The sequence below is a fragment of the Pistacia vera genome, unplaced genomic scaffold (genome assembly GCF_008641045.1).
Source record: "Pistacia vera cultivar Batoury unplaced genomic scaffold, PisVer_v2 Contig224, whole genome shotgun sequence".
Classification (NCBI taxonomy): Eukaryota; Viridiplantae; Streptophyta; class Magnoliopsida; order Sapindales; family Anacardiaceae; genus Pistacia; species Pistacia vera.
Window position 1 is genome coordinate 182,888 of NW_022196029.1, and position 23,843 is coordinate 206,730.

The following is a 23,843-nucleotide window of genomic DNA, read 5'->3' on the forward strand; positions in this document are numbered from 1 at the left end:
AAACCATTATTTGAGTGGAAAAAAGTCGTAAACTCTTTCTTTTTTAATGTTAAATAACACTTTTGTGATTTTAATTGGACTACTTTAACCCTAAAATATATTTATTTGAAAAAAAAAAACAATGCTAGATTTACAAAGACACATACAAAGGGGACATACAAAGATAATTCTCACCCTTAATTTTCATGATTTCATTCTCTCTCTCTCTTTTTCCGTTTTTTCTTTGTTTTTTTTTTTTCTGGATAATGTCACTTTATAGCCCTCTTTATATGAGTCTTTATAAGGATAACATTTTTCAAAAAAAAATTATATAAATAAGCGAAGATTTGATTCTTAATTGATGTGAAATGAACTCTTTCTTTTTAATGTTAAATAACATTTTTGTGATTTTAATTGGACTACTTTAACCCTACAATATATTTATTTGAAAAAAAGAATTATATAAATAAGCGATGATTTGATTCTTAATTGATATTAAATGAACTCTTTCTTTTTAATGTTAAATAATATTTTTATGATTTTAATTAGACTACTTTAACCCTAAAATATATTTATTCGAAAAAAAATTATATAAATAAGTGATGATTTGATTCTTAATTGATGTGAAATAAAGATTTTGAATTAACGCTCCTTTTTATCTTTTGTCCATAAGATTATAATTCGTATGTATAATCTTCCTATAATCCTATTCCTTTTCCTATTATTATTATTATTATTATATTTATAATAAGACTTTAATTAAATTAGGGTTTTTAGTTTTGGGTTGGGTTGTGATATTTTATTTTTAACTTAAATTTAAACTCTCGTCTCATCTTTCTATCTTAATCCCAAGATGTATTCAATTAAAAATTAAAAAAATATATATATATATATATATCTGAAATTTTAAAGATGTATAAAATCGAATTTGATAATAATTTTGAAATAATTAAATTAAATATTAAGGTGATTTTGATAGCTTATGCTTATCCAAGTCCGTCCGGGACGGGAGTCGGGGTGTGGTCAAAGCTTATTCATTGAGAAGTCAGGCAGTACAATACGACGGCACTCTGCAACTGCAAGTGCAACCTGTTTTTTATTGTAGAAAATGACAACAATGCCCTCTTACCTATTGTCCTAGTTATTGTAAACCTGAAATTGACAAATCATCAGTCACTATTCAAATTCAGTTACGACTTTGCAGGACACAAGATCCTTTTTCTTCCTCAACCTTATCCACATACGCTTCAGGATAATTTATTTGCTTTCAAATAATACGAACATATAAAAATTGTATACCCCCTCCAACATACAAAACTAACACTTTACCCCCCTTATGCTGTCAATTTTCTCACTTCTGTTTTTGACATCCCAAATAGAGGTTTTATCAATTAAATGTAATTGTACAAAGGATAAAAAAAATACTTTCTGAATAAATGTGACTAGTAACCAAAACAAGAATTTTTGTTTTACTAAAAATATCAACATTTATTCCGAATGTCTTTTCTACCACTTGAATCATTAACGCCATTTAGGGTAGTAGTGTTACTTTCTCAAAACTGAGGAGAAAAAGGTTTTTGTGACAAACCTTAAAGGTGACACTAATAAATTCGCTTATTACTTTTTTTTTTTTTCTTTTTCAAAGATTAATATAAAATAAACCCTAAATCTAGCAGCAAATTGGACCCTGATTCAATCAATAGCTAAGATATGGTTGCAACAATATACAAGTATGATAATGATGGTAAATAAATGAAAAATATGAAGATAAAGTTAATTAGATATATTTTCTCCATTACTCGATCTAGAGCTATGCAAAACAGGGTATCCGATCTGGTTTGCCATTTTAATTGGGTACCAAAAAACGAACCAGTTTTTAGGGTACCTAGAAATCCAGATACCTGAATATTCGGATTGATTTCGGTTACCCGGCTTATAACCCCAATTTTAAATGGTTACTAATTAATTAAACTTTTAAAGGGTAGAATGTAAATTTCATTTTTCCTTCCCCAATCTTTTGTTTCTTCTTCGTTTTATTCTCCTTTATTTGAGCATTTCTCTTTCATCATCTAATTTTTCCTTTGCTTCTTCTTCCCCTTTTGCTTTTCTCGTTCTTTTTCGTCTTCTCCATTTCTTCTCCTTCACTACTTTTCTCTCTCTTTTTCATCGTCTTCTTTTCTAGATCTTAATAATATTCAAGACCAAAAAACATAATCTTAATATCCAAAAACTAAACCCACATGCATGAGACAACATCACTAACTGAACTCATTTATTTTTAATTCAACTTGACTCAACATAACACGGAGTCACACTTTACAAAACACCAAGACCTTTACAAAAGCAACGACAAGACTATTAGAAACAACAATATACAATATTTGTTGCCCACACAAAACAACAAAGATAGAACCTGCAGGAAGAATTGAAGAAGAGGACGCGAACTAGAGAAAAATTTGCGTTTTAGGGTTAAATTAATTTGGGGCTCTCGTTATGAGTCAAACAAAAAAGGAAAAATTGTTTTACTTTTTATTTTTTTAATTAAACCGGGTATCGAGTACCTGGTTGTATTTTTAATAATACCCAAATCGAAAATTCGGGTATCTCATGAATTACTATTCGAAACCGAACTGACTTTTTTGGGTGCCCAAAAAATTTGGTTCGGTTAACATGTTCAGTTCGGATAGCGGATAATTTTGCAAAACCCTAACCCAATCTATAAATGAGGCGATGAAGAAGGTTTGGAATTACGTCTGGGTAGTTGTGTGGTTCGACAAATACTCTTAAGTGTATTATTTAAAAGATCCTGAGTTTAAGTCTCTCTTTCATTGTTAATAGGGGTAACAACTAAGGGTATTCGATTTCGGATACCCTATATTTTTTGAAGGAACCGGAACTGACAGTTTCTTGAAATTTAGAACCAGAATCGAGTATCCAGAACTGGAAACTATAACAACGGTTTCGGTTCTGTGTATCTAATAAAATTCATGATCCCCCAAAAGTTTTTAAAACAGCAAAAAAAACTCTTAAAAACTTACAAATAGCCCCCCATCTGGAACTTGTTAACAAAAATAAAATTACAAATTATAAAATCAAAATTATAAACTCCATTACTTTACAAAGATAAATTCTCAAAAGTCAAACCAACATACTTTAAATATTATGAAATATAAATATAAATATATTCACATTATTTTTTATACAAAAGTTTTTATTAACTCCTTATTCTTTAATTTTATTTTATATTAGTCCAGTTTCTAACTATAAGAACTGAAATTGGAATTACACAATAACAGTTTCAAAAATTTGAAACTGAAACTTACCCGTTGATGACTGATTTTGGATAAAAATCGAAATCAAACCTTAAGTAATCGCGGATTTCAGTTTCAATCGATTCTTTTCAACTTTTTATTTGGCCAATAATTATAAGATCTTAAGATCTTGTAAGTTGGCCCCACAACATCGGACTGGTGTGAAGTGAGGGGTTGAATCAAATTTACAGCAGAGAAAGAAAAAATTGTTTTAAAAGAGTTGTTTTGATCAAAGCTAAACTGAGCAGTCAACATATCATTTCAGTAAAGATTCTTTTACAGAAGTTGTCGATTTACCTGCCCTTTTCTCCCTGGGAAAACTTTCTTGTTATGGTCATATAACTTTCATCATCTTCAATTAGTAAGTGCTATACTCTGTGTGTGTGCTGTGCTTGCCCCCACAGCTCAAATGGAAAGTGGAAACAGGTTCCATTTTTATTTCCATTCCCGGGAACTGGAACCCTCTCAAAAGAATTATTTTTTTAAATGCGTGATGATTATGAAATGGTGGTTTTGCAATTTGCAGAAGCATCTTCCTGCAGCTAGCAGAATGCCAAGATTGGTATATTATCAATGAAATTGGAATTCTATTAAGAGCACTATTCTGACAAGGCATTGGCCCATTTTAGGCCCACAACATCAGGTTAGCCTTTGGTTAAATATACATTGGGCCCTGCAATCTGAATTCCGGGTCAGGCTAACCAAAAGTCTATATCACATTTACTCAAACTTAATTGAATAATACTACACCAACAACCTTCTTTCATAAACTTTTCCTTACAATCCTGATGTGACAGCTCACAATTGATCAGTTCATAATGAGTCTCATATGAGTCTTGTATGAGTCCTACTAATTAATTGCAAATTGACTAATTGCGAGCTGCTACATCAGGGTTGTGAGAAAAAGTTTGTGAGAGGGGGTTATTGGTGTAGTATTACTCTTCCTAATTTCCTTCAATCAATCCTTTTTAGCATGGTTGTCAAATCGTGCATCGTATCGTATATCGAAAATCTAATTTTTCGAATCGTGTATCACGTATTGTATCGTATCGCAGGATACGCCTTTTTCAAAAAAATTAATAAATTAATAAAAAATTTCTAAAAACTAATATCATCCCCATGATTAATTAACAAATTTTGTGGTATTATTGGCTTTAAATTATGATATTACATAATCAAAATTAATCACAAAATTAAGAATTTATATAATTTCCTCTCAACCATTCATATTATTTTCAAGATCAATGTCAATGTCAATATCTATAACTCCACTTGTGTTATTATTATCATGCAAAATGAGCAACACATCTTCCTTTTTACTTTCTCTATGCAAAATGGGTAAATTTAGACACGTTTTAGTGAATCGGGTTGGGTGACCTGGATTTGACCTGAAATTTTTTTTGGACCTTTAACCCAAATTAATAAAATCTTATCGATTTATATCGATATTTTTAAGGATACAAATGGATACATATCATATCGTAGGATACATATCAACGTATCGAAAGGTTTAGGATATACTCTCTGATACATATCATTGGCGATCCATATCGAATTGTATCGTAAGATACTAACAACCATGCCTTTCGGTACTTCTTCTTTATTACTGGGTATAATCTTAAAATACAAGTAATCCCTTTAAACTGAAAGAGGAATCGACTTCTTCTCATAAGCAACCAGCATGAAATTAATGAATGAAATGGTTTATTTTTAGTTACATGGACAATTAGCATCTAGAATGACCCTCATCTACGTATAAGAAACAAGAAGAAATCATGCTCAAAATTCGGCTACTCTACTATTCCTGATGAATTGATTCAGAGTTCAGTTAAGTAAACTTGTGCCTGCTTGAATCTGCGGCTGGATTCCATACAAATATACAATGAATATATTCAGAGAAGGAATATTTAATTGCTGAAAATGTGCTTTTCAGATTGACAAACTAGTAGTTGGACAATAAGCTGAAGCATTAACAGACCAGGTTAGAACTTTTAAATAATGCAAGAAGGCAGAGTTACTAGAGGCACTTGTGGTTGTGGTCACAACAATACTAATTTATATACATTTTTAAGGGAGTGGAGAAAACAAATTAACAATACAAAAATTGTATGTATGAATCTTAATGATGTTTTACATGGCATATTTAATGGAACCCTCTTGTTCCCCTGGATTGGTAGAGTTTCAGCCGACTATTTGCTTCTGGTAATAGAGATTCAAGTGAGGGTTCTGCAGTCAAATGTGCCTGCTTTAACGACCACTCAAGTACTATTAGCACCTCTTCTTCTGCAAGTGTCTCGCTATCAGGAACGTTCATTGCAACATAGCATAGGAGCATCAATGCAGGAATTTGAATCATTTGTTCTCCAAAGTAAACGTGTTGAATCAAATGTTTGGTGCCTCCTGCACTGATAATGGCTTTCGAGTGAACATCACAGAGGAAATTCTGAGTTGTTGCAAACTTGTTAAGCGCAATTATGGCCTCCATTGCAACCTCAGGTTCACTTTCATCAAGCAGCTTCACCAATGGTCTGATAAACCTTGTCTCCGTCGCTCGAAAAGTCCTCGCAAGGTTCCCAATACACTTGATGCAAGGTATCAGGAGGTCTGAATCGGCCCTTTCTATTACGTGCAACAACTGTTCAACAACAGCTTTGGCAGCTGGAGAGGTGGGCTTGAAAGCTGAGCGTCTCAACTCGGCATTTTTTTCAGCTACTGCCGTGATTTCGACCAAAGCCATAGCTGAATATGATTGAACATCTTCATGACCTTTCTCTAACAACACTGCAAAACATAAAAGGGCTCTTGATTCTGTTAAGTTACGGCATATGGTAAGACTTTCCTTTGAGAGCTGCCAAAGGGCTCTTGCAGCCATTGCCTTCATCTCCGCTTTAAGAGCAGGGCTTTCGCTTTCTCTCCCTTTATGAATACTACTCACCGCTAATGAAACTTGCCCTTGGTGTTGATGATTGTGCTGCTTTGTGTTGTTGTTATATCTCCTGCCATCATTAGCTTGCTGGTGTTGATTTGTTGGATGCCTTTGTTGTTGTTGGGTTGATTTGGAATTGTTAGGAAGTTTGCGACTCTGAGTCACGTCGCTAACCAAATTGGACATTGAACTAGGAGCTTGGTTCCCCATAGGATGAGCTACTTTGGTAAAATTTTCTTCGCTATATTGTGCCGTCGTCTGATTTTTCTCATTGTTCGGATCCTTGGTAGTATTACTAGCTACCAAAACTGAATGAATCGATGACATGGGTTGTTTATGTGTTGAAATTGTGTACTTACTATGTTCTTGAACAGTTTCAAACGCAAGATGACTAACAAGAAATCGAACAATATTGTTCTGCGCAAAATGTTCTTGACATTTTCGGTGATTTCCAACCAATTCCGACACCGCCCAAGCCACCACAGATTGAACCTTCATGTGACCGTCTTTGAGGATTTTCGCAAACACTGCGCACACACCAGCATTCACAATCTGTTCGACGCTTTCAGCGTCGCGTCCCAACAAGCCTATTGCCCTTGCAGCATTCTCTTGACCCTCTCTTTCTCCTTCTTTAGCTAGTTTCAATAAAGGAGGGACTCCACCTTCCTCTATAATCAACTTCCCGTAACGATCATTGTCGCGAGCCAGCGAAACCAATGAAGCGGCACCATCAGATTTTTCTTCGAAGGAACCCGTATAAAGAATGGAAATTTGTTCCCATATGAGACACAAGATTGGTTCATTGGCTGCAATTGGAGGGAGACCAAGATATTCATCATCATGATCTTCTCCCGATGCTGATACTCTCAATAGCCATGACACGTCTCCTAAACAATTCTCAAGCTGCATTGATGATTTTTTGAATGCTGCAGCTGGGATAATAGTGAAAACTCTTTTCACGATTCCATTTCCCCGGCACTTTACAACTAAAGTTAAGGTTTTATCAAGAACTTGTTCCGTTTCATGAGCAATTCTCAATGTTGGACGCTGGTAAGGCACATTGCTTGTACGTGCAACTTGGCGTAAAAGGGCCGCGAGTTTCTCGGCCTTGCTCTTTAGCTCTTGACATTCTTGTTTAAAGGAATATGCCTCATCTGCTGCCTTCACAATAAAGTCTGCTAACTGAATTGGCACGGCCAATTCTTTTACAAGGTCCGCCATGGCCTAATGCGGACTAAGATGAAATGATAAACCAAAAAGAAAGACGGGTTTTGCTGCAAATGATGATTTACGTCTGTTGACTTAGGAGGCAAAACTTTTGGTGTTTAAGGGGACCATACCGGATTTGAATTGACTTTGCTGGTGTGTAAAGGTGCTGCGGTGGTGGTGGTATGGGTGGCGGCTCCGGCAGTGAAATGAGAGAGAAAGAGGAGAAGATTAGTTTTGTAAGACTTCAACGGTGCAACGAGATTTTCTGCAACTTTCATGTAGAAGATGACCACCATTCTTCTTTATGTTATATATAGGAAGTGAAATGTTTGGTCCAAAAATCAAGAGCATTTCTATTACAAGAAAAGCTTCAAAAAAGCCCCAATCGCCTTGAGTTAGCGATTGGCTTACACTTGCCAACTAATTCCATTTATATACGGCCTTTCTCTTGGCTTATCTTTATCATTACGTTCAAAGCAGTCAAAAATTGATAAGGTAAAGAACAATTAGGAGGGCCATTATTTAAAAGAATTTTGTCTTGGAATGCCACTCGGATATGTATATGGGCATTGAATATTTTAGGTGAAATGTCATGCTAAATATTTCAAGGAATAAAGCATAAAATGTTGGCTAGCAATGGATTTGACAATGGGTTATCTTACATGCTTAAGCTTTACTCTTAATTACCTAAAATTCCAGAGTCCAACTCAAGACTCATTCTATGTTTAATCTTTGGATATTCTCATAATCAACGGGTCTCGATTGCGACGAGGGGTTTGAAAATTGTGACCACATATTAGTTTCTTCAAATGCACAGAAAACATTACCAGAAATTTGCTTATGCTTCTGTTGTTGCTTGTAACACTCAGTTAATTGTATCTATATCTCCTACTTGTAAATTGAAGTAAAACTGTTGGTGGTTTGGATTGTGACTAATTCCAGGAAAAAAAAAAAAAAGTAGATTTTCGAGGGGACCACAAAAGATAAGCAACATTAAGAATCTGTCACTTCAATGTGCAAAAACAAGACTCAACTAATGAACATTCTCAAAAGAAAATTGAGCATTTAAAGCCTAAACTACTGGACCACTAAGAGTTGCATGATTATTGAGAAAATATATATAACACTAAGGTGCCACTCGTTTAGAGAATATTAGATTACTAGGAACGTTTGATTATTGGAAAGTTAGATTACCTTGAAGATTATTGTAAATCTTTAGAAAAATATGTTTGGTTAATTGATGGGTATGTTATATTAATCAATAATACTATACTTACAAAGAAATCTTACAAAGATTTCCATACAAAGTGAGGTGACAAAAAATGAATAGAAGAGTGAAACAAAAAGTCAAACTCATTAAATTCATTCTTCTATTCATTTTTTGCTACATCACTTTGTGTGGAGATTTTTGTAAGTGTAGTATTACTCTATATTAATATGTTTGGTTGGGAGGAATAAATTGATGGGTATGTTATTTAAATTACTGAATTGTCCTCTAACTAAATATTATTATTATATTATTTTTTAATATTTATTATTATTTGGATTATTATCCCCCCCCCCCAAATTTAGAAACTTAACAAAAACAACCACATAGTAAAAGTTTGGAAAATTAACAAAACACCCCCACCAACCCAGCCACTGCCACCCACCGGCAACCTAACGGCGCACGGAAGGCAGGAAATGGCCTCCGTGCCCCATATGGCCATTTCTGGCTAGAAATGGCAATATTGGCGCACGACGGCCATTTTCGACCTTTCGTGTGCCATTTCGGCGGTTGCCTGCGGTAGGTGGGTGGGGGTGGTGGCTTAGGTGGGCTGCAATTTGTTTTGAATTCAAAAGTAATCCAAAAAGTTAATTAATTGGAGTGAAATAGTAAAAGATATATTCATGTAAATAAATTTAAAAATAAGGGCATTATTGTCCTATAATTTTATTAATAAGGGATAGAATTATAATAAAAAAAGATAACCCTGATAATCTTAGAATATCTAAGAAAATAGAGATAATTAGATTATCTCAAATACTACCAATAGTAACCACTATTGTTATTTGAAAATTACCGGTATCTTATATTATTTGACAACTAAATATGATAATCAAGTAATATAAAATAATTTAATCCCGATAATCCCAAGTAACCCCCTACCAAACGCCCTAACAGCTTATCTGAAAGGCATTAATGAAAACAACAGTCAGCAATAAAATTTGTTCCGAAATCTGCTTGCTGTTTTTTTGTTTTTTCTGTTGTCTTTTCTTTGCCTCACATTTGGTAGAAAGGACATTAAAAATTTCCATGTAAATGTGTTTAGTTGTTGATATTGTCACTTGGGCTATCATGGTTGTTGAAACATAAATACTTGCACACGTAGTTGGCCTTGGCCCCTTTAGAATTCAAGGCAGCTCATTTGGTAAGCAAAAACTGCAGGTTTAGTACATACACTCCAGTTTCACACAAGCGCCCATAGTTGAGACTTGAGAAAACCTGTATCTTAAAAACTAGTTCGAGCCCTCTCTTTCTTTCTTTCCAAATCACACAAGAAATGAAACACCTGGCTTAATCCTGCAATTCTAGATGAAGGTTTGGAACAGTACAGCCTGCAACAGCGATTGTTTCTCCTCAGACTCAGAATTATTGCATGCTATGGCCCTGATATCACAGGGGAAAAGATGATATATGCAGTTCGGGTAATCAAATATATCCAAAGTTTTGTCAACAAGGTCGTTAACTTCAACTTCAGTTATCATAACAAAACATGATGGCTCTTGAAATTACCCTTTAAATGGACAGGCAATAGTTTAAGCACCTTCCCTGAATGTATTATCATTCTCATGCTCCCAGTTGAACTAACATTTTCATGTGATCATGTCTAGTCATCGCAGTAGAAAGGTATAAGTAATAGGGGAGATCATGTGATGAACTGCGACATCAATAGTGAGGAATTGATTCATTATTGATAAATTAAATGAACCACCATGTATCAATGGATGGGATTAGGACCGCCAAATTTTTTTTATCTCAATGATAATAACCTTATCTGTTACGTCCTTATTACTAAGGACAATGTACCTTCAAACCCTTAAATTAACTGGGCCATAAAATTAATTTGAAGCATTGTATCTTGTAAATTCTTTATGCTGTGTCCTTCATGAAGCCTGTAGCCACATACTGTTCAAGCACACTTAAGTCACATCAGCAGGATTATGACCATCCTGAAGCTTACTTAGAGTTTAGAATTGTATTATTTGTGCTGAAAGGCTTAGAAGTTGCATTCTAAGTATGAACTGCATACATCTTCCATCGCCGATAAATTAGAGTTTTAAGTCACTTTCTGGATTGTTACAAAAAGTATCCAAATGGGTTTACGACCCGATGATGCAATAAGACACGACCTCATAAAGACATGAAGTACAAAAGGCGAGGAGTTAATCACATCTCACATTTTTGGCTAGTCCGGAATGTTATACTAATCTCTCATGTTTTATCAACTCTTCCACATGATTATTAAATATTCCATGGAAGGAGAGTCTTTGATCAAGTTAGATGAATGTTTGATCAATCATTCATGATAGTTAGTTGACAAGAGCGGTCAATTAGGACTCTTAGGTGTATTATTTAAGAGGTTTTAAGTTTAATTTACTTGGGTTGTTAATAAAGGTGATCACTGAGTGGATTTATCCAGTTACCAATTTTAGGTTTCTAAGAGATTAGTTGAGATGCGCATAGACTACCCAGACAACTATGGTCACAAAAAAAAAAAAAAAAAAAAAAAGTCAACGAAATCCCTCAGACTGAACATCTGTTTCTGCAACATAAGAAAAGGGAAGCTTGTGCTTCATAAATGAATATAATTTTTTTTTAGGGTGGTTAAAATGTCATAAATGAATATATCCAAAATTCAGCAATCTTTTAGAGCCAAGCAGGGACAGTCTAGTTTAAGCCAAACATATGCAATATCACAATTTTTTTTTTCTTCTAAAACCATAATCCTAGCCAACATTAAACAACAATCCTCTTGAATTTTGATGGGTTCAAGCCGAACTGTCTATTCTTGCTGATATTGTAATGAAAACAAACACATTTCTACCAAAATGAAAACAGAAATAACAATTTTGCAAAGCAATAAAAAAGAACTAACCACTTAATTTTTCCTTTCTGGGCAATTTATGTTATGGTCTATTATGCCTGAAAAAGTAGGGCTGACGCAGAGTCTTGTCAGCATAGGGTGGTCAGAACTTATGAAGGTTCCGCGACCATTCAAACACGGCCACGTTGCATGATGACATGAGTAGCATGCCCCTGTCAGTGTAGTAGGTGAACGCCAGATCAGCGAATGGTTGGGAATCGTCCACGTATCCAATCCTTGCATAAGTCGACATAAATCACTCAAGCAGGTGAGCAATAGGATGTAGAGAAGGATTTGCACGATATCTACCCCACTTGTAGATTTAGTAATCATTACCTTGATTCATCCCATTATAAATAGGGGCCTTCTCTCTCATTTGCGGGATTGACTAATTTCACTCTAGAATAGCATGCTCTCTCTCTCTCTCTCTCTCTCTCTCTCTCTCTTGTATTCTCTAAGTTGTAACTCAGCTCGCTGAACGTGACCTGACTTTACTCTCATTAATACAATATCAGTGGATGTAGGATTCGCCTTTGAGCATCCGAACCATTTTAAACATTGTTCTTCATTCTTTACTACACTCAATACTTCCATAATTACGTGTGACTTTTAAGCCCGTTTAGCATTTCTCACGTGCGAATAGTTGTGTCAAAATCAAGTATCAACAGTTTGGCGCTAGAAGGAAGACCTGATTTAGTACCTGTTCTTCATTAGGAGAATCTCTGACTAATCGGTTCCACTATAGCAAATGGCTCGCGACTTTGAATCTGACGAACCAATTATGGCAATGAAGAGATCCCCCAGGTACAGGAGGACACTTCCCCCGAAGTGCCCCCAGCTCAGCAAAATATCATAGGGGATATCCCTTCAAGCTCATGGCTTGATCCAGCCATCATGAGTTACCTAGAGAAGTTCAACAATACTTTCCAAACGGTCAGCCAAAGGCTAGATCGATTGGATCGTGTCGTGCCACCCGAATCAAATAAGGCAGTGCCACCACCAAAAACACCTGCAGGTCGCGTGAAAACAAGTGGCCCACAACCGACCCAACGGCTTCGAGGGACCAGCGAACACCGATCGTACCTCGGGTAGAATACCCATGGCATTGCGACTTGATGACATGTCGAGGCCTGAGCTATCCCGAGCCACATCGCATGAGCACTCCTACAAAAGTGCGAGGCGGGGAGATTCCCATTATCACCAAAATGACGACTTTGATCATCCTCGTGCAGGAGATTCTCACGTTCTGCAGGTCGGTTCGTACCACCGCGGAGGTCGGGAAGGTTCCCTAAACCACTCAATGCCATCATGTGTCTCCAACCAGCGTGTATCGAGATTGGCCAAACTACCGGTCGAGGCGAGGAGGAATCCGACTTACGGTCTTTCCTCAATTGCAACCATGAGGGTGGAACCCACGTTGCGAAAAATGATCCCCAAATAGCTCCACTGCCTCAGATTGAGGAGCTACAGTGAGTTCTAGATCAACTTAAGGCTCAGCGAAATGAGCAAGGGCAGGTCGCAGAGGCGTCTTTTTTTTCTTCGGCAGTGTTAATTGCTCCCCTCCTGTCAAGATTCAGAATACCAGACATACGAGCATTCGATAGGAATTCAAATCCGTAGGATCATCTGCATGAGTTCAACGACCTTATGGAACTCCACCAAGTCTCTGACTTGGCAAAATGCCATTGCTTGGTGGTAACCCTTACTTCCCATGCCAAGCGATGGTTCAGGTCACTCTCAGCAGGATCAGTCAGCTCGTGGCCTTAAATGAGATCGACATTTTTGAGACACTTCCAGGTGAACATGAAGTTTTCAATGCCGCTAAGCTACCTGGGCAACATAAGGCAAGAAATAGATGAGCCCCTCCAATCTTATATTGACAGGTTCCACAGGGAGCTCCACAAGGTAGCTCACACTCTTGAAGAGTCCATTCAGACTCTCATTATCGTGGGATTTTGCCCACAGACAGACTTGTGGAAGGAGCTGCAGTATGAGGATGATGTTTCCCTCACCTGCTTCTACAACCTTACAAAAAAGTACCTCCGCATTGAAAACTTCGTGGCTGGGCTCAACTGCCACGACCCTGCCCTCTAGGCAGTGCTCCCAATCGAGGGGAGAACAAGAGGGCTGATCGTAGATAGGCTAATGATGATCAGCAAAAAGGAAAGAAGCAGCAATACGAGCCCAAGAAATCTTACGCCCTAGTTCCTCGTCACGATCGCAACAAGAGTCAATACACCCCTTTGAATGCCTTAGTGTCAGCTATTCTGGATAAGTCAGAGGAGGCCGATTTGCGAGGAGAGCCCAAGCCCGAGCCCATGAGAAATCCTTCCTCGACCAGAAATAATAAAAAGTATTGTCACTATCATCGGGATAATGGGCACCACATCAATGAGTGTTATTCCCTCAAGCAAGCAATTAAGGACGTCATTAAGTAGGGGCACTTCAAAGAGTATGTCGATGACTCTGCTCCCATTTAAGAGGAATAGGGAAAGAAGCGGCGTGGTCGCAAAGGTCTCTACAGTGTAGGGATCATCTTTGGGGGACCACATCTCGCAGAGAATTCATGAGGTGCCCATGAAAGGTATGCTTATGCAACCCATCATGACCCTATAAGTGTGATAAGCATCACGTCGCAACCAGTGAAGGTTCGCAGAGAAGAGAAAATCACATTCTCTGAGAAAGACGCAGTACGATTGCATCATCCCCATGACGATGCTCTCATTATCACGCCTGAAATAGGGTGGTGTGAAGTCCACAGAATGTTGGTGGACAATGGGAGCGCCGTGAACATCTTGTTCCAGCCAGCTTTCGAAAGGATGAGACTGGATAAGGCTGATTTGAAGCCTGCCTCCATCCCTCTATATGGTTTCATTAGGGATCACCTGATCCCTAAGAGAACGATCTCGCTCCTGATCACGTTGGGTGATACTAACAAAACGACCAAAATGACTGAGTTCCTAGTAGTGGATTGTCCATCCGCTTTCAATGACATCCTAAGACGACCTCTACTAAGAAACTTCAAAGCAGTCACCTCAATCTACTATCTAAAGATGAAGTTCCCCACCCTGATGGGAATAGGGGAAATAAGCAGATCTCAACGCGTATCTCGTAACTGCTATGTAAGGGCGGTGTAGATGGCGTGCAAGGGAAAAGGAACTCCAATTGGCATCCTTGAATATGCAATGACAGTCAGCAAGATCAAGCCACAGCCTGGCCTAGTCGAGGATAATATGGATCTTCGTATCTAGGAATGCCCTTGCAGTGGGCCGGTTGAGGACCTATCTGAATTATCGGTCGATCAGAGCGAGCTAAGTCGAGTGTTAAGAATGGGAAGTAATCTCAACCCCTAGCTAGCCAGCGACCTGACTAGCTTCCTTAGGAAAAATATCGACGTGTTTGCATGGATGATGCCGACATGGTTGGAATCAGCCCGAATATCATATGTCATGCCCTGAATATCGATAGTGAGGTCAAGCCAGTCCACTAGAAGAGAAGAGCAATGGATCCGGAGTGATATGCTACCTTGAAAGTTAAGGTAGATAATCTCCTCCTAAACAGATCCATCCAGGAGGCACTCTACTCGAGCTGGGTTGCCAACTCGGTTTTGATAAAGAAGCCTAACGGCAAATGACGGACCTACGTTGACTTCATCGACCTCAACAAAGCTTGTATGAAGGACAACTTTTCGTTGCCGAGAATCGACCAGCTCGTTGATGCCACCTCCGGGCACGAGCTGCTGAGTTTTATGGACGCCTATTCGGGATACAATTAAATTTTGATGTACTCGTCAGACGAAGAGCATACCTCCTTTGTTACAGATCAAGGGCTGTATTGCTATAAGGTTATGCCCTTCGGCCTAAAGAATGCTGGGGCGACTTACCAGTGATTGGTTAACTGAATGTGTTCCGAACAGATCGAAAAATCAATGGAAGTCTATGTTGATTACATGTTGGTCAAATCGCATGTCACTTCAGATCACGTAGCGAATCTCATTGAGATGTTTGGTATACTCTGGAGGTACATAATGAAGCTCAATCCTCTCAAATGTTGGTTCAAAGTATCCTCTGGAAAATTCTTGGGGTATATGGTTAACCAGAGGGGAATAAAAATCAACTTTGAAAAGATCCAAGCTCTCCTTGATATGAAAAGCTCGACCAACCGAAAACAGGTTTAGAGTCTCAATGGGCGAATAGTGGCACTCAGTCGCTTCATATCAAAGGCAACAGATCACTGCTTGCCATTCCATTTCTTCTACGGTCTAAAAAAGAGCGGTATGCAGGAATTACTCAGTCATCGTACAAAGTTTTGTACGATGAGTACGATGACGTGGAAGAAAAGATAAACATTACCTTCCTTAAACCCTAAAAAACCCTTAAGAATCCTTAGAGACCACCCCCAAAGACTCAAACCCTAGAAGAAAGCCAATTCTCCGTTCAACCGCCCGCAAGCACCCACTGTTATCGCATGGTTATCTAAAAAACAGAAAAAGGGAAGTAATGGAAGGACCTTCCTTATCTCTTGAGTGTGGGGATTGAACTTCCTACTGTGAATATCAAGTGCGCACCAATTTGAAGGATAGAAAATCTGGTCTCACGGAAGCTTCTTGCTCTTTCTGAAAAAATGAGTGTTGTGTCATTGCTTAAGGTGAGCCTGGGATTTTATAGTGGAGGAAGAGGCGATTGGTTTTCCCGAAGCCAAGCGACGTTTGGATGAAAATCATCTCTCGCTATTGATCGTGACCACGTGCCGTCAATCAACGAGAAGGAGTAACCGTCACACTTTGAGAAATCAAATTGTCGCTTCTTTCTATTGAAATAATCGAGCAAAGGCTTGTTTCCCTCCTCCACATTGAATGTGCTCTCATCCGCATTTAATGCTCTGATAAGGAATGTCGTTTCAACATGGCTTACATTTAATGTGCATGACTAGCACTTATTGCGCATAGGACACGTTTGTCAGAGTAAAAGGTATTTCATTAATGGATTAGCTGCCAAAGTGCAACGTATAACATTTGAAGAAGTCGTTGGGACAGAATCACTCTTCGTCACATGTTAATTGCGAAGTGATGTGACTCCTTACCTTCAACAAAAATGCGCTAAGTATAACCAAGTCGCGGACTTTGGTTAGGATAAGAGGCGCATCAACACGACACTGAATAGGGTCTGACCTAGGTTGTAGACCTTGCAGAAGGAGATCATTTCAGGTCGCCCATAGGGAAATGTCTAGCGACCACCCTGCAACCAGGTTAGATCGATTAAGCATCATTCAGAGCGTATCAAATCAAGGCATAATTGTGAAGTTCTCAAAGTTCGATTCTCAAACCTTAAAAACTAGGGGACTTCTGTTATGCCTAAAAAAGTAGGGCTAAAGCAGAGTCTTGTCAGCATGGGGTGGTCAGAACTTAGGAAGGTTCTGCAACTGTTTAGATGCGGCCACGTCGCATGATGACGTGAGTAGCATACCCCTGTCAGTGCAGTGGGTGAACGCCAGGTCAGCGAATGGTTGGGAATCGTCCACATATCCAATCCCTACACAAGTCGAGGTAAATCACTCAGACAGGTGAGCAATGGGACGCAGAGAATGATTTGCACGATATCCACCCCACTTACAAATTTAGTAATCATTACCTTAATTCATCCCACTATAAATAGGAGTCTTCTCTCTCATTTGCGGGATTGGCTAATTTCACTCTGGAATAACATGCTCTCTCTCTCTTGTATTCTTTAAGCTGTAGGATTCGCCTTTGAGCATTCGAACCACTTTAAACCAATGGCGGATCCAGAAATTTCTACTAGGGTGGGCCAAAGTAAAAATTAATTATACATTAATACTTTTGTCCATTAATATTTTTGTTAGGGTGGGCCAAAATATATAAATTATACATATTAATATTTAAAAAAAAAATTGAGAGTGGGCCATGACCCACCCAAAATGTGGCTAGATCCGCCCTGCTTTATACATTGTTCTTCATTCTTTACTAAACTCAATACTTCCATAATAACGTGTGACTTCTAAGCCCGCTTAGTATTTCTCATGTATGAATAGTTGGTATCAAAATCAAGTATCAACATAATCACAGGAACATATATTATTGCAGAAGCTTGCTCCTTGCATTTCAGAAGCTTAAATTTTTGCCGATGATAACATTACACAAAATACAAATCTTTCAAACAACCCCTCTTTATCACCGACCAAATAATTCTGTACCCACTTACATATGCCATGTGGGCAGCAGACAATCCAACATAGCAACTGAGTCACGGGTCACATGAACCAGAAATAATGAAAAAAAAAAAGAAAAAAAAGGAAGTGATGAATTATTGAAAATGGAAACTCAAATTGCACATAGTCATTTCCAGACTTGAGCGTCCATCAATCGTCATCACTTTGCTTTCCGCAGGCATCCATGGAAAGTTCAGAGAAGATTCCAAATGAAGCCAACTCAAAGATAAATCCATTATTGAGTGAAGATGAATACACCTCATGTACTCTACATATCACAAGAGTCCAACCAAGTACTGTACCTTTGAAATTGTACTAATGACATGACTTATGCTTCCCCTTAACCTTTCAATAACACCAGAGATCATATTTTTGAACGGTGGTACCCACTGGAAAACGGGGTTCTTTCAGTTTTTTTATTTTTTTGAATGATCAGTATCACGCAATGCTTACTGAGATTTTAGGTACAAGAACTACATGTTCTGCTACAGTGGCTTTCAGAAGTGACAAAATTGGTGCTGCTGCTATTTTACTCTCTGTCCTGGAAATTTCCTCTTCGTTTTCATGTGTTGGCTCGTTCAAAACGTGGATTAATTAAAGTCACAACTTTGAGAAGAATTGATTGATCATTTATTGATAAGAAAACACATTTCTTAAAGCTACTAATATGGCTAGCTAAGTTATCATTGCTTGGAGGAAATTAACAAAATACATTCATTTAATCTACTGCAAGTCTCAATCTACCGACGCTGTAAAATTTAACTAATCTTCAGAAGTTTGGACTTTTACAATGCCAACAAAAGGCCTATTCTGCAGAAAAAAACACATGCTATAAATGAGTTTTGCATAGAATTTTTTTTGGGTAAAATTCTGTAGCCACCTAAAGGAAGCTTAAACATGTTACATGTATACATTAAATTTAGTTCTGTCTCTCTTGTGAATGTATGATGTGTTTATTGTTGTTATCTGAGCACTTGAAAGTTTTTATCTATACATTTATGAATGGTAGTGTCTTTTTTTTTTTTTTTTTTACGATCAAGGTGTCTAGGCCAGCTTACGTGCATCTCGATTAATTCTCGAAGTCCATTGAACGCCCTATAAACCTAATGTTCTAAAATAAGTCATAAATGAGGTAGATGACTCCAAAGTAATTTAAACTCAGTAAGTCAGCGAAGGGAGCAAAGCTTATTGACCGTCAAGACAAACCTTAAACCCTAACCCTACATGCTGTGTAGGTATGTTACACAACATGATTTTTAGATTTTTTTTTGTTTTTCTTGTGGTTTTTCTCATTTATTCTTTCACATTTAAGTTTATATTTGATACTTAGACCATACTAGAAAAACTGGACTGGGACTAAGGCCCAGTCAGTCTGAATTTAAAGTTTCTGGACTATTGGGCTGCCAATCCACAACTTCAGTCCCAAGTCTAGCCAGGCCCCATCAAAGCAGGTATGCTTTGAAGTTTGAACACACCCCTAATAATGTACATAGATTCTATTTTTTTTTATATTTTTCATGAAACCCTATTTCGATAAAGTTGATATATTTTGAGACTAAAAAGAATTTTACAAAGAGATATATTATGCTACCAATAATATGAAATTGTAAGTTTGTAATAGCTTCTCAGTTTTTTTTTCTTTTAATTTAATTTATATTATCTATAAACGTTTTTATAGAGAGACAATTTGGCATCCGGATCAAATAGGAGAACTTGATTTCTAAATTAGAGTCAATTTTAAAAGATTGTTTTATTGTTGTTCTTCTAATTTCTTTCCGAAAATTGTACAACTAGAAGAAGAAAAATTATAGTGGAGAGCAAATCAATGTTGTAAGACTCGGACTGAGCTTTGACCCAGTCAAAGAGTTGGTTCCTTGGTCGGTCAGTCCAACTGGCCACTTCAGCATGACATATTGTTATTTGGATTTGGATTTAGATTTTGGATTTATTTTATTTATTGTTACATCTTTAGATTTGGATTTTCAATTTATTTTATTTATGTTATATTGTTATTTGAATTTTGGATTTGGATTGAGTTATTTTGAAAAATCATTAAAATTTTAAAATTTTATTATGTCATGCTAACATCACCAATCCAGTTCTCTGACCCAACGATTGAATCGACGATTTGACATTGTTCCATCGATTCAACCTCGAGTCAATCTGGTCCAACTACTATAATCGAGTTTAGAATGTACCCAGACCGAATAAGGGTCCGATTCCTGGGCGGTCCGGTCTGGGTTTTAAAACAATGAAGATTATAAAATAAATATTTATATTTAAATAAAGTCCACTTGTAAAATTCTTAAAAAATGGGTTCCCTTTTACAGTTGATTGTGGGGGCAATACAACCATTCTGTTTTAATATAAGCATAGGCATAAAAAAAAAAAAAGATAATCCATGCAACTCTACCATTTGATTATTAAATTTTTAATCTAATCTCACAAAAGTCATACTCTATACCACTTAATTAAATTCATATGAAAAATTGTTAGTTTATTTTATTTAGAACTTCTAGAGGAAAATATTCAAAGATATTTTTAAAAAGAAGCAACGAAAAATAACTAAAAATTACGTATACTAATCACCAGGACTTGTTAGACCTTTGACATCACTAATTTCAAGACTCTTTTTTTTTTTTTTTTTTTTTTTGGCAACATGAACTACTAAATTATCATAATAGAGTTGAACCCTAATTTTTAATTTGTAACTTACATATTATATAATCAGTTGACCTTTATGAAAATTCATAAAACTATTCCTCTAATTCTAGAAAGAACCCATGAAACAATTTTGACTATTTATACGGCACATATTTTTTGCTTATTTTTTTTTTAATCATCGTCGAAGTGTTCAGACTCGTTTGTGAGCACCTCAACTAATCTCTTTTGATTCTAAAACTATTGATTGGGTAAGAGCCTCAATAATTAATAATCACCCTTATTAGTGTTTAGAAAAACTCGAATTCAGAATCTCTGAACTCATAGGGTGCATTTGCTTTATTATTCCCTATCATATTCCTAATCTTATTCCCAAAATACATGTTTGTTTAATTATTTGGGAAATACTATTCTATTTTTTAATTATTTTTAGACCCCTTAAGTTTATTAATTTAATTAAACACCCCTAAAAAAAAAGTTTAACAATTAACAAAAACTCTCCCACCCACCCATAGTTGTCAGATTCCGGCAACCAACATTGGTGATTGCTGGAATCTTTCACAACGGCGTAGAAACAACTGGAATTGGCCGGTAATTCGTCGATTTGACCTTTTTCGGTCAGAGCTGACAGTCAAAGAAATGGTCGTCATTGACGGTTAACAATGGTCATATCTTTGGTTGTCGCTAATGGCCAAATCTAGCATTTCGCGACCATCGACGGCCAAATTTGGTCGTAAATCTGGTCAGAAAAGGCCATATCGACGCACGACCGGCCAAATCCGACCTGTTTGCATTGTAACACCATTTTCTTGCCAGATTCTGACAGTGGTGACCGAAATCTGGCATTGTGGGTGGGGGGGGGGGTGTTTTTGTCATTTTATAAAATTTTTATATATTAGGGTGTTTAGTTAAATTAGCAAACCTAAGTTGTTAAATTTTACCTATAATACTCACCCTATTCAACTACCTAATATTATTCCTAAAATTCTATCCAAAATAACAAAAAAAAAAAAATGCACCATAAATCTCTCAAGGGTAGTTTAATTTTTTGCTTTTTATGTTCAAGCCTCTTGTTGTAACTAACAAACTACCGGTCCGATGAAAGAGCCCAAGAAAGAGTAATGAATTTCAGAGTAAGTTTTTGTTTTTTTTTTTTTATTTGCATTGATGATACCAAGTGTTGCTGGCTGGTATAATGTCGATCAACGGGCATCTTCTTAGTGGCATTTCTTCAAACACCTTGCTAACACGTATATCTCCCTTCGGATTTTGATTCGACAAGTGTCACCTGACAGCGCATCAATCTGTTTCAAGTATCAACACTGATTTGATAATACACTGTAATTATCTGGGTACCCAGTTTCATAAGGACCGTCAAATTTATATATAGAAAATTCAAAATTCATTGAGGTCCAATCAACTATCAATGATTTGTTTTTGTTTTCTTCTTTCGATGGACTTGATGATGTTTCGGTTCTTAAAGAATTCAACTAACCCATATAATTAATTCAACAAAATCCCCACTCTCAGTCTGGCGGTGGCTGCTTCTTCTTAAAGAATCTGACAACTCAAACAATACAGTTGATCTGCAAGAAAACAAGAAACTTGAGTAATGTGGAGTTCCTCAATTGACTTGCCCTTTCAAATCAGTAGAACACACAGGATTTTTTCCATTGTAGTTACAAATTTCTAGTTTCTGCCCCTTGTTTAGAATTTTTTAAAGGACAGTTGTTGCTGCTGACTTCTGCAAAACTTGTTTATTTGTAATTGTACTGTATCCATATTCAACGTACGTGCACCGCATTAACTCTCATGAAATCAACTTGTTCAGCAGGGGCCTTACCTTAATCAACTTGTACAAACAGGGCAAAATCCTTTCCCTTTAAAGCTAAGATATAACTAAAAATATTCAAAAAAAAAAAAAAAAAACTGTTTTCAGATTAAAAATTATAGAAAATTATTATAATGATTTCTACTCGTTTTGTGTATTATATTAATTTTAAAATTGTATTCAAAAGCTATTTAAAAAAATATATATATCGATCTAGCTCATCCGACTGTGTGTTCACTCTTTCTTTTAGATGAGATATATGTGAGTAAAAATTAAAATAAGTCGAGATGTTGGGGTCGACCATCTCTTGGCGACCACGTTCTTGGGTAATCTCGATTTTAAATGATTTTGTTTAAGTCTTGTGTGGCCTTAACAGTAGGGATGATGTTAAATAATGTTAAATTCATACAAACTTAATGACTAACCGTAACAGGGAATGAGTAAGAAGTAAGTAAACTTTATAGCTTGAATTGTTGGAAGCTTATTTACACAGCATTTCGGAAAATTATTATAACCCTTTACACAGCTTATACGGCCGGATAAAACGACATTTCTCTGCTTTGATGAGTTGTATTTTGTACTATGATAGCTTAAATTAAACGGCCACATAGGCTTATCGATTCATAAAGAAGAGAAAAAGATGATACAAATCTAGCTATATTTCCAATTAAAGGACATGAAAATTGAAAATACATTGTCCATGGAGATCTCTGCAACTCTTTAACACAAGCCCGCACAAAAAATATGGCATTGAGTTAGCCTAATTAACATTTTACAAGAATTACATTTATTAATGATTAATCTACCAGCACTGATCAGTCTCCCAATTTCCCTTGGAATTGTATTTGTACCCACCAGAAAATCTAGACATGGACGCCATTGCGGCTGAAGAAAGAGCAGAAGAAAAACCAATGGGCTGTCTCCGCCGGAAGAGGTCTCTATCGTAGTTGGCTCTTTTATTAGGGTCGGATAAAGTAGAATAAGCCGCATGGATTTTCATAAACTCGGTTGCAGACATTTCCTTCTGGTTCATGGCTACCACGTCGGGGTGACACATTCTGGCCAGCCTCCTATACGCAGCCTTGATTTCGTGCCCACTTGCGCTCATTGAGATCCCTAGAACCTCATACAAAGAAGAAGCAGAAGCAGTCATAGCCATTAGCAGTTGATCGAACTGAAGACACAGATATTCTTGAGGGATTAAGAGAGATTTTGAGATGGCTAAAAAGAGAAGAGGATGAGTCAGTTTATATAGATGGATTGTAAACTGGAAATGCTTATCCAGATTTGATCTGGATGATGGGGTCAGGAGCTGAGTCAGCCTGCTGTTCCAATGGATAGGCTCTAGTGTTGTTTCTCAATTCTTATTCATAGTCCCACTGTCATTAACACCCATTAAGGCTGGAATTTTGGGGGGATGTGGCTTCAATCCATTTGTTTATTGGTTAATCAAATAATTAACAGCTGATGCTGACGCATACTTTTCCTTTTTAAACATTTCTTCGTCAAGCTCTTTTCTGTAAACCAAGTTTTGGAAGCAAGGAACACATTCACAACCACGTCAATCCGACCTT

At 36.9% G+C, this 23,843-nt stretch overlaps 2 protein-coding genes across 2 annotated transcripts; both read right to left on the reverse strand.

Moving 5' to 3' along the window:
* Positions 1-5,240: 5,240 nt before the first annotated feature.
* On the reverse strand, positions 5,241-7,437 carry LOC116130724. The gene has a single exon (XM_031416435.1). The coding sequence runs from the start codon at positions 7,435-7,437 to the stop codon at positions 5,434-5,436; it is 2,004 nt and encodes a 667-aa protein (XP_031272295.1). The 3' UTR covers positions 5,241-5,433.
* Positions 7,438-22,988: 15,551 nt separating this feature from the next.
* LOC116130723 (chaperone protein dnaJ 11, chloroplastic-like) lies at positions 22,989-23,481 on the reverse strand. The gene has a single exon (XM_031416434.1). It carries the CDS (start codon positions 23,426-23,428, stop codon positions 23,072-23,074), a length of 357 nt encoding a protein of 118 aa, XP_031272294.1. The 5' UTR covers positions 23,429-23,481; the 3' UTR covers positions 22,989-23,071.
* Between the last annotated feature and the right edge of the window lie 362 nt (positions 23,482-23,843).

What these genes read in the sequence shown, in the direction of transcription:
- LOC116130723 (XM_031416434.1), bottom strand. Translation starts at nt 23,428, where the DNA reads ATGGCTATGACTGCTTCTGCTTCTTCTTTGTATGAGGTTCTAGGGATC.
- LOC116130724 (XM_031416435.1), bottom strand. Translation starts at nt 7,437, where the DNA reads ATGGCGGACCTTGTAAAAGAATTGGCCGTGCCAATTCAGTTAGCAGAC.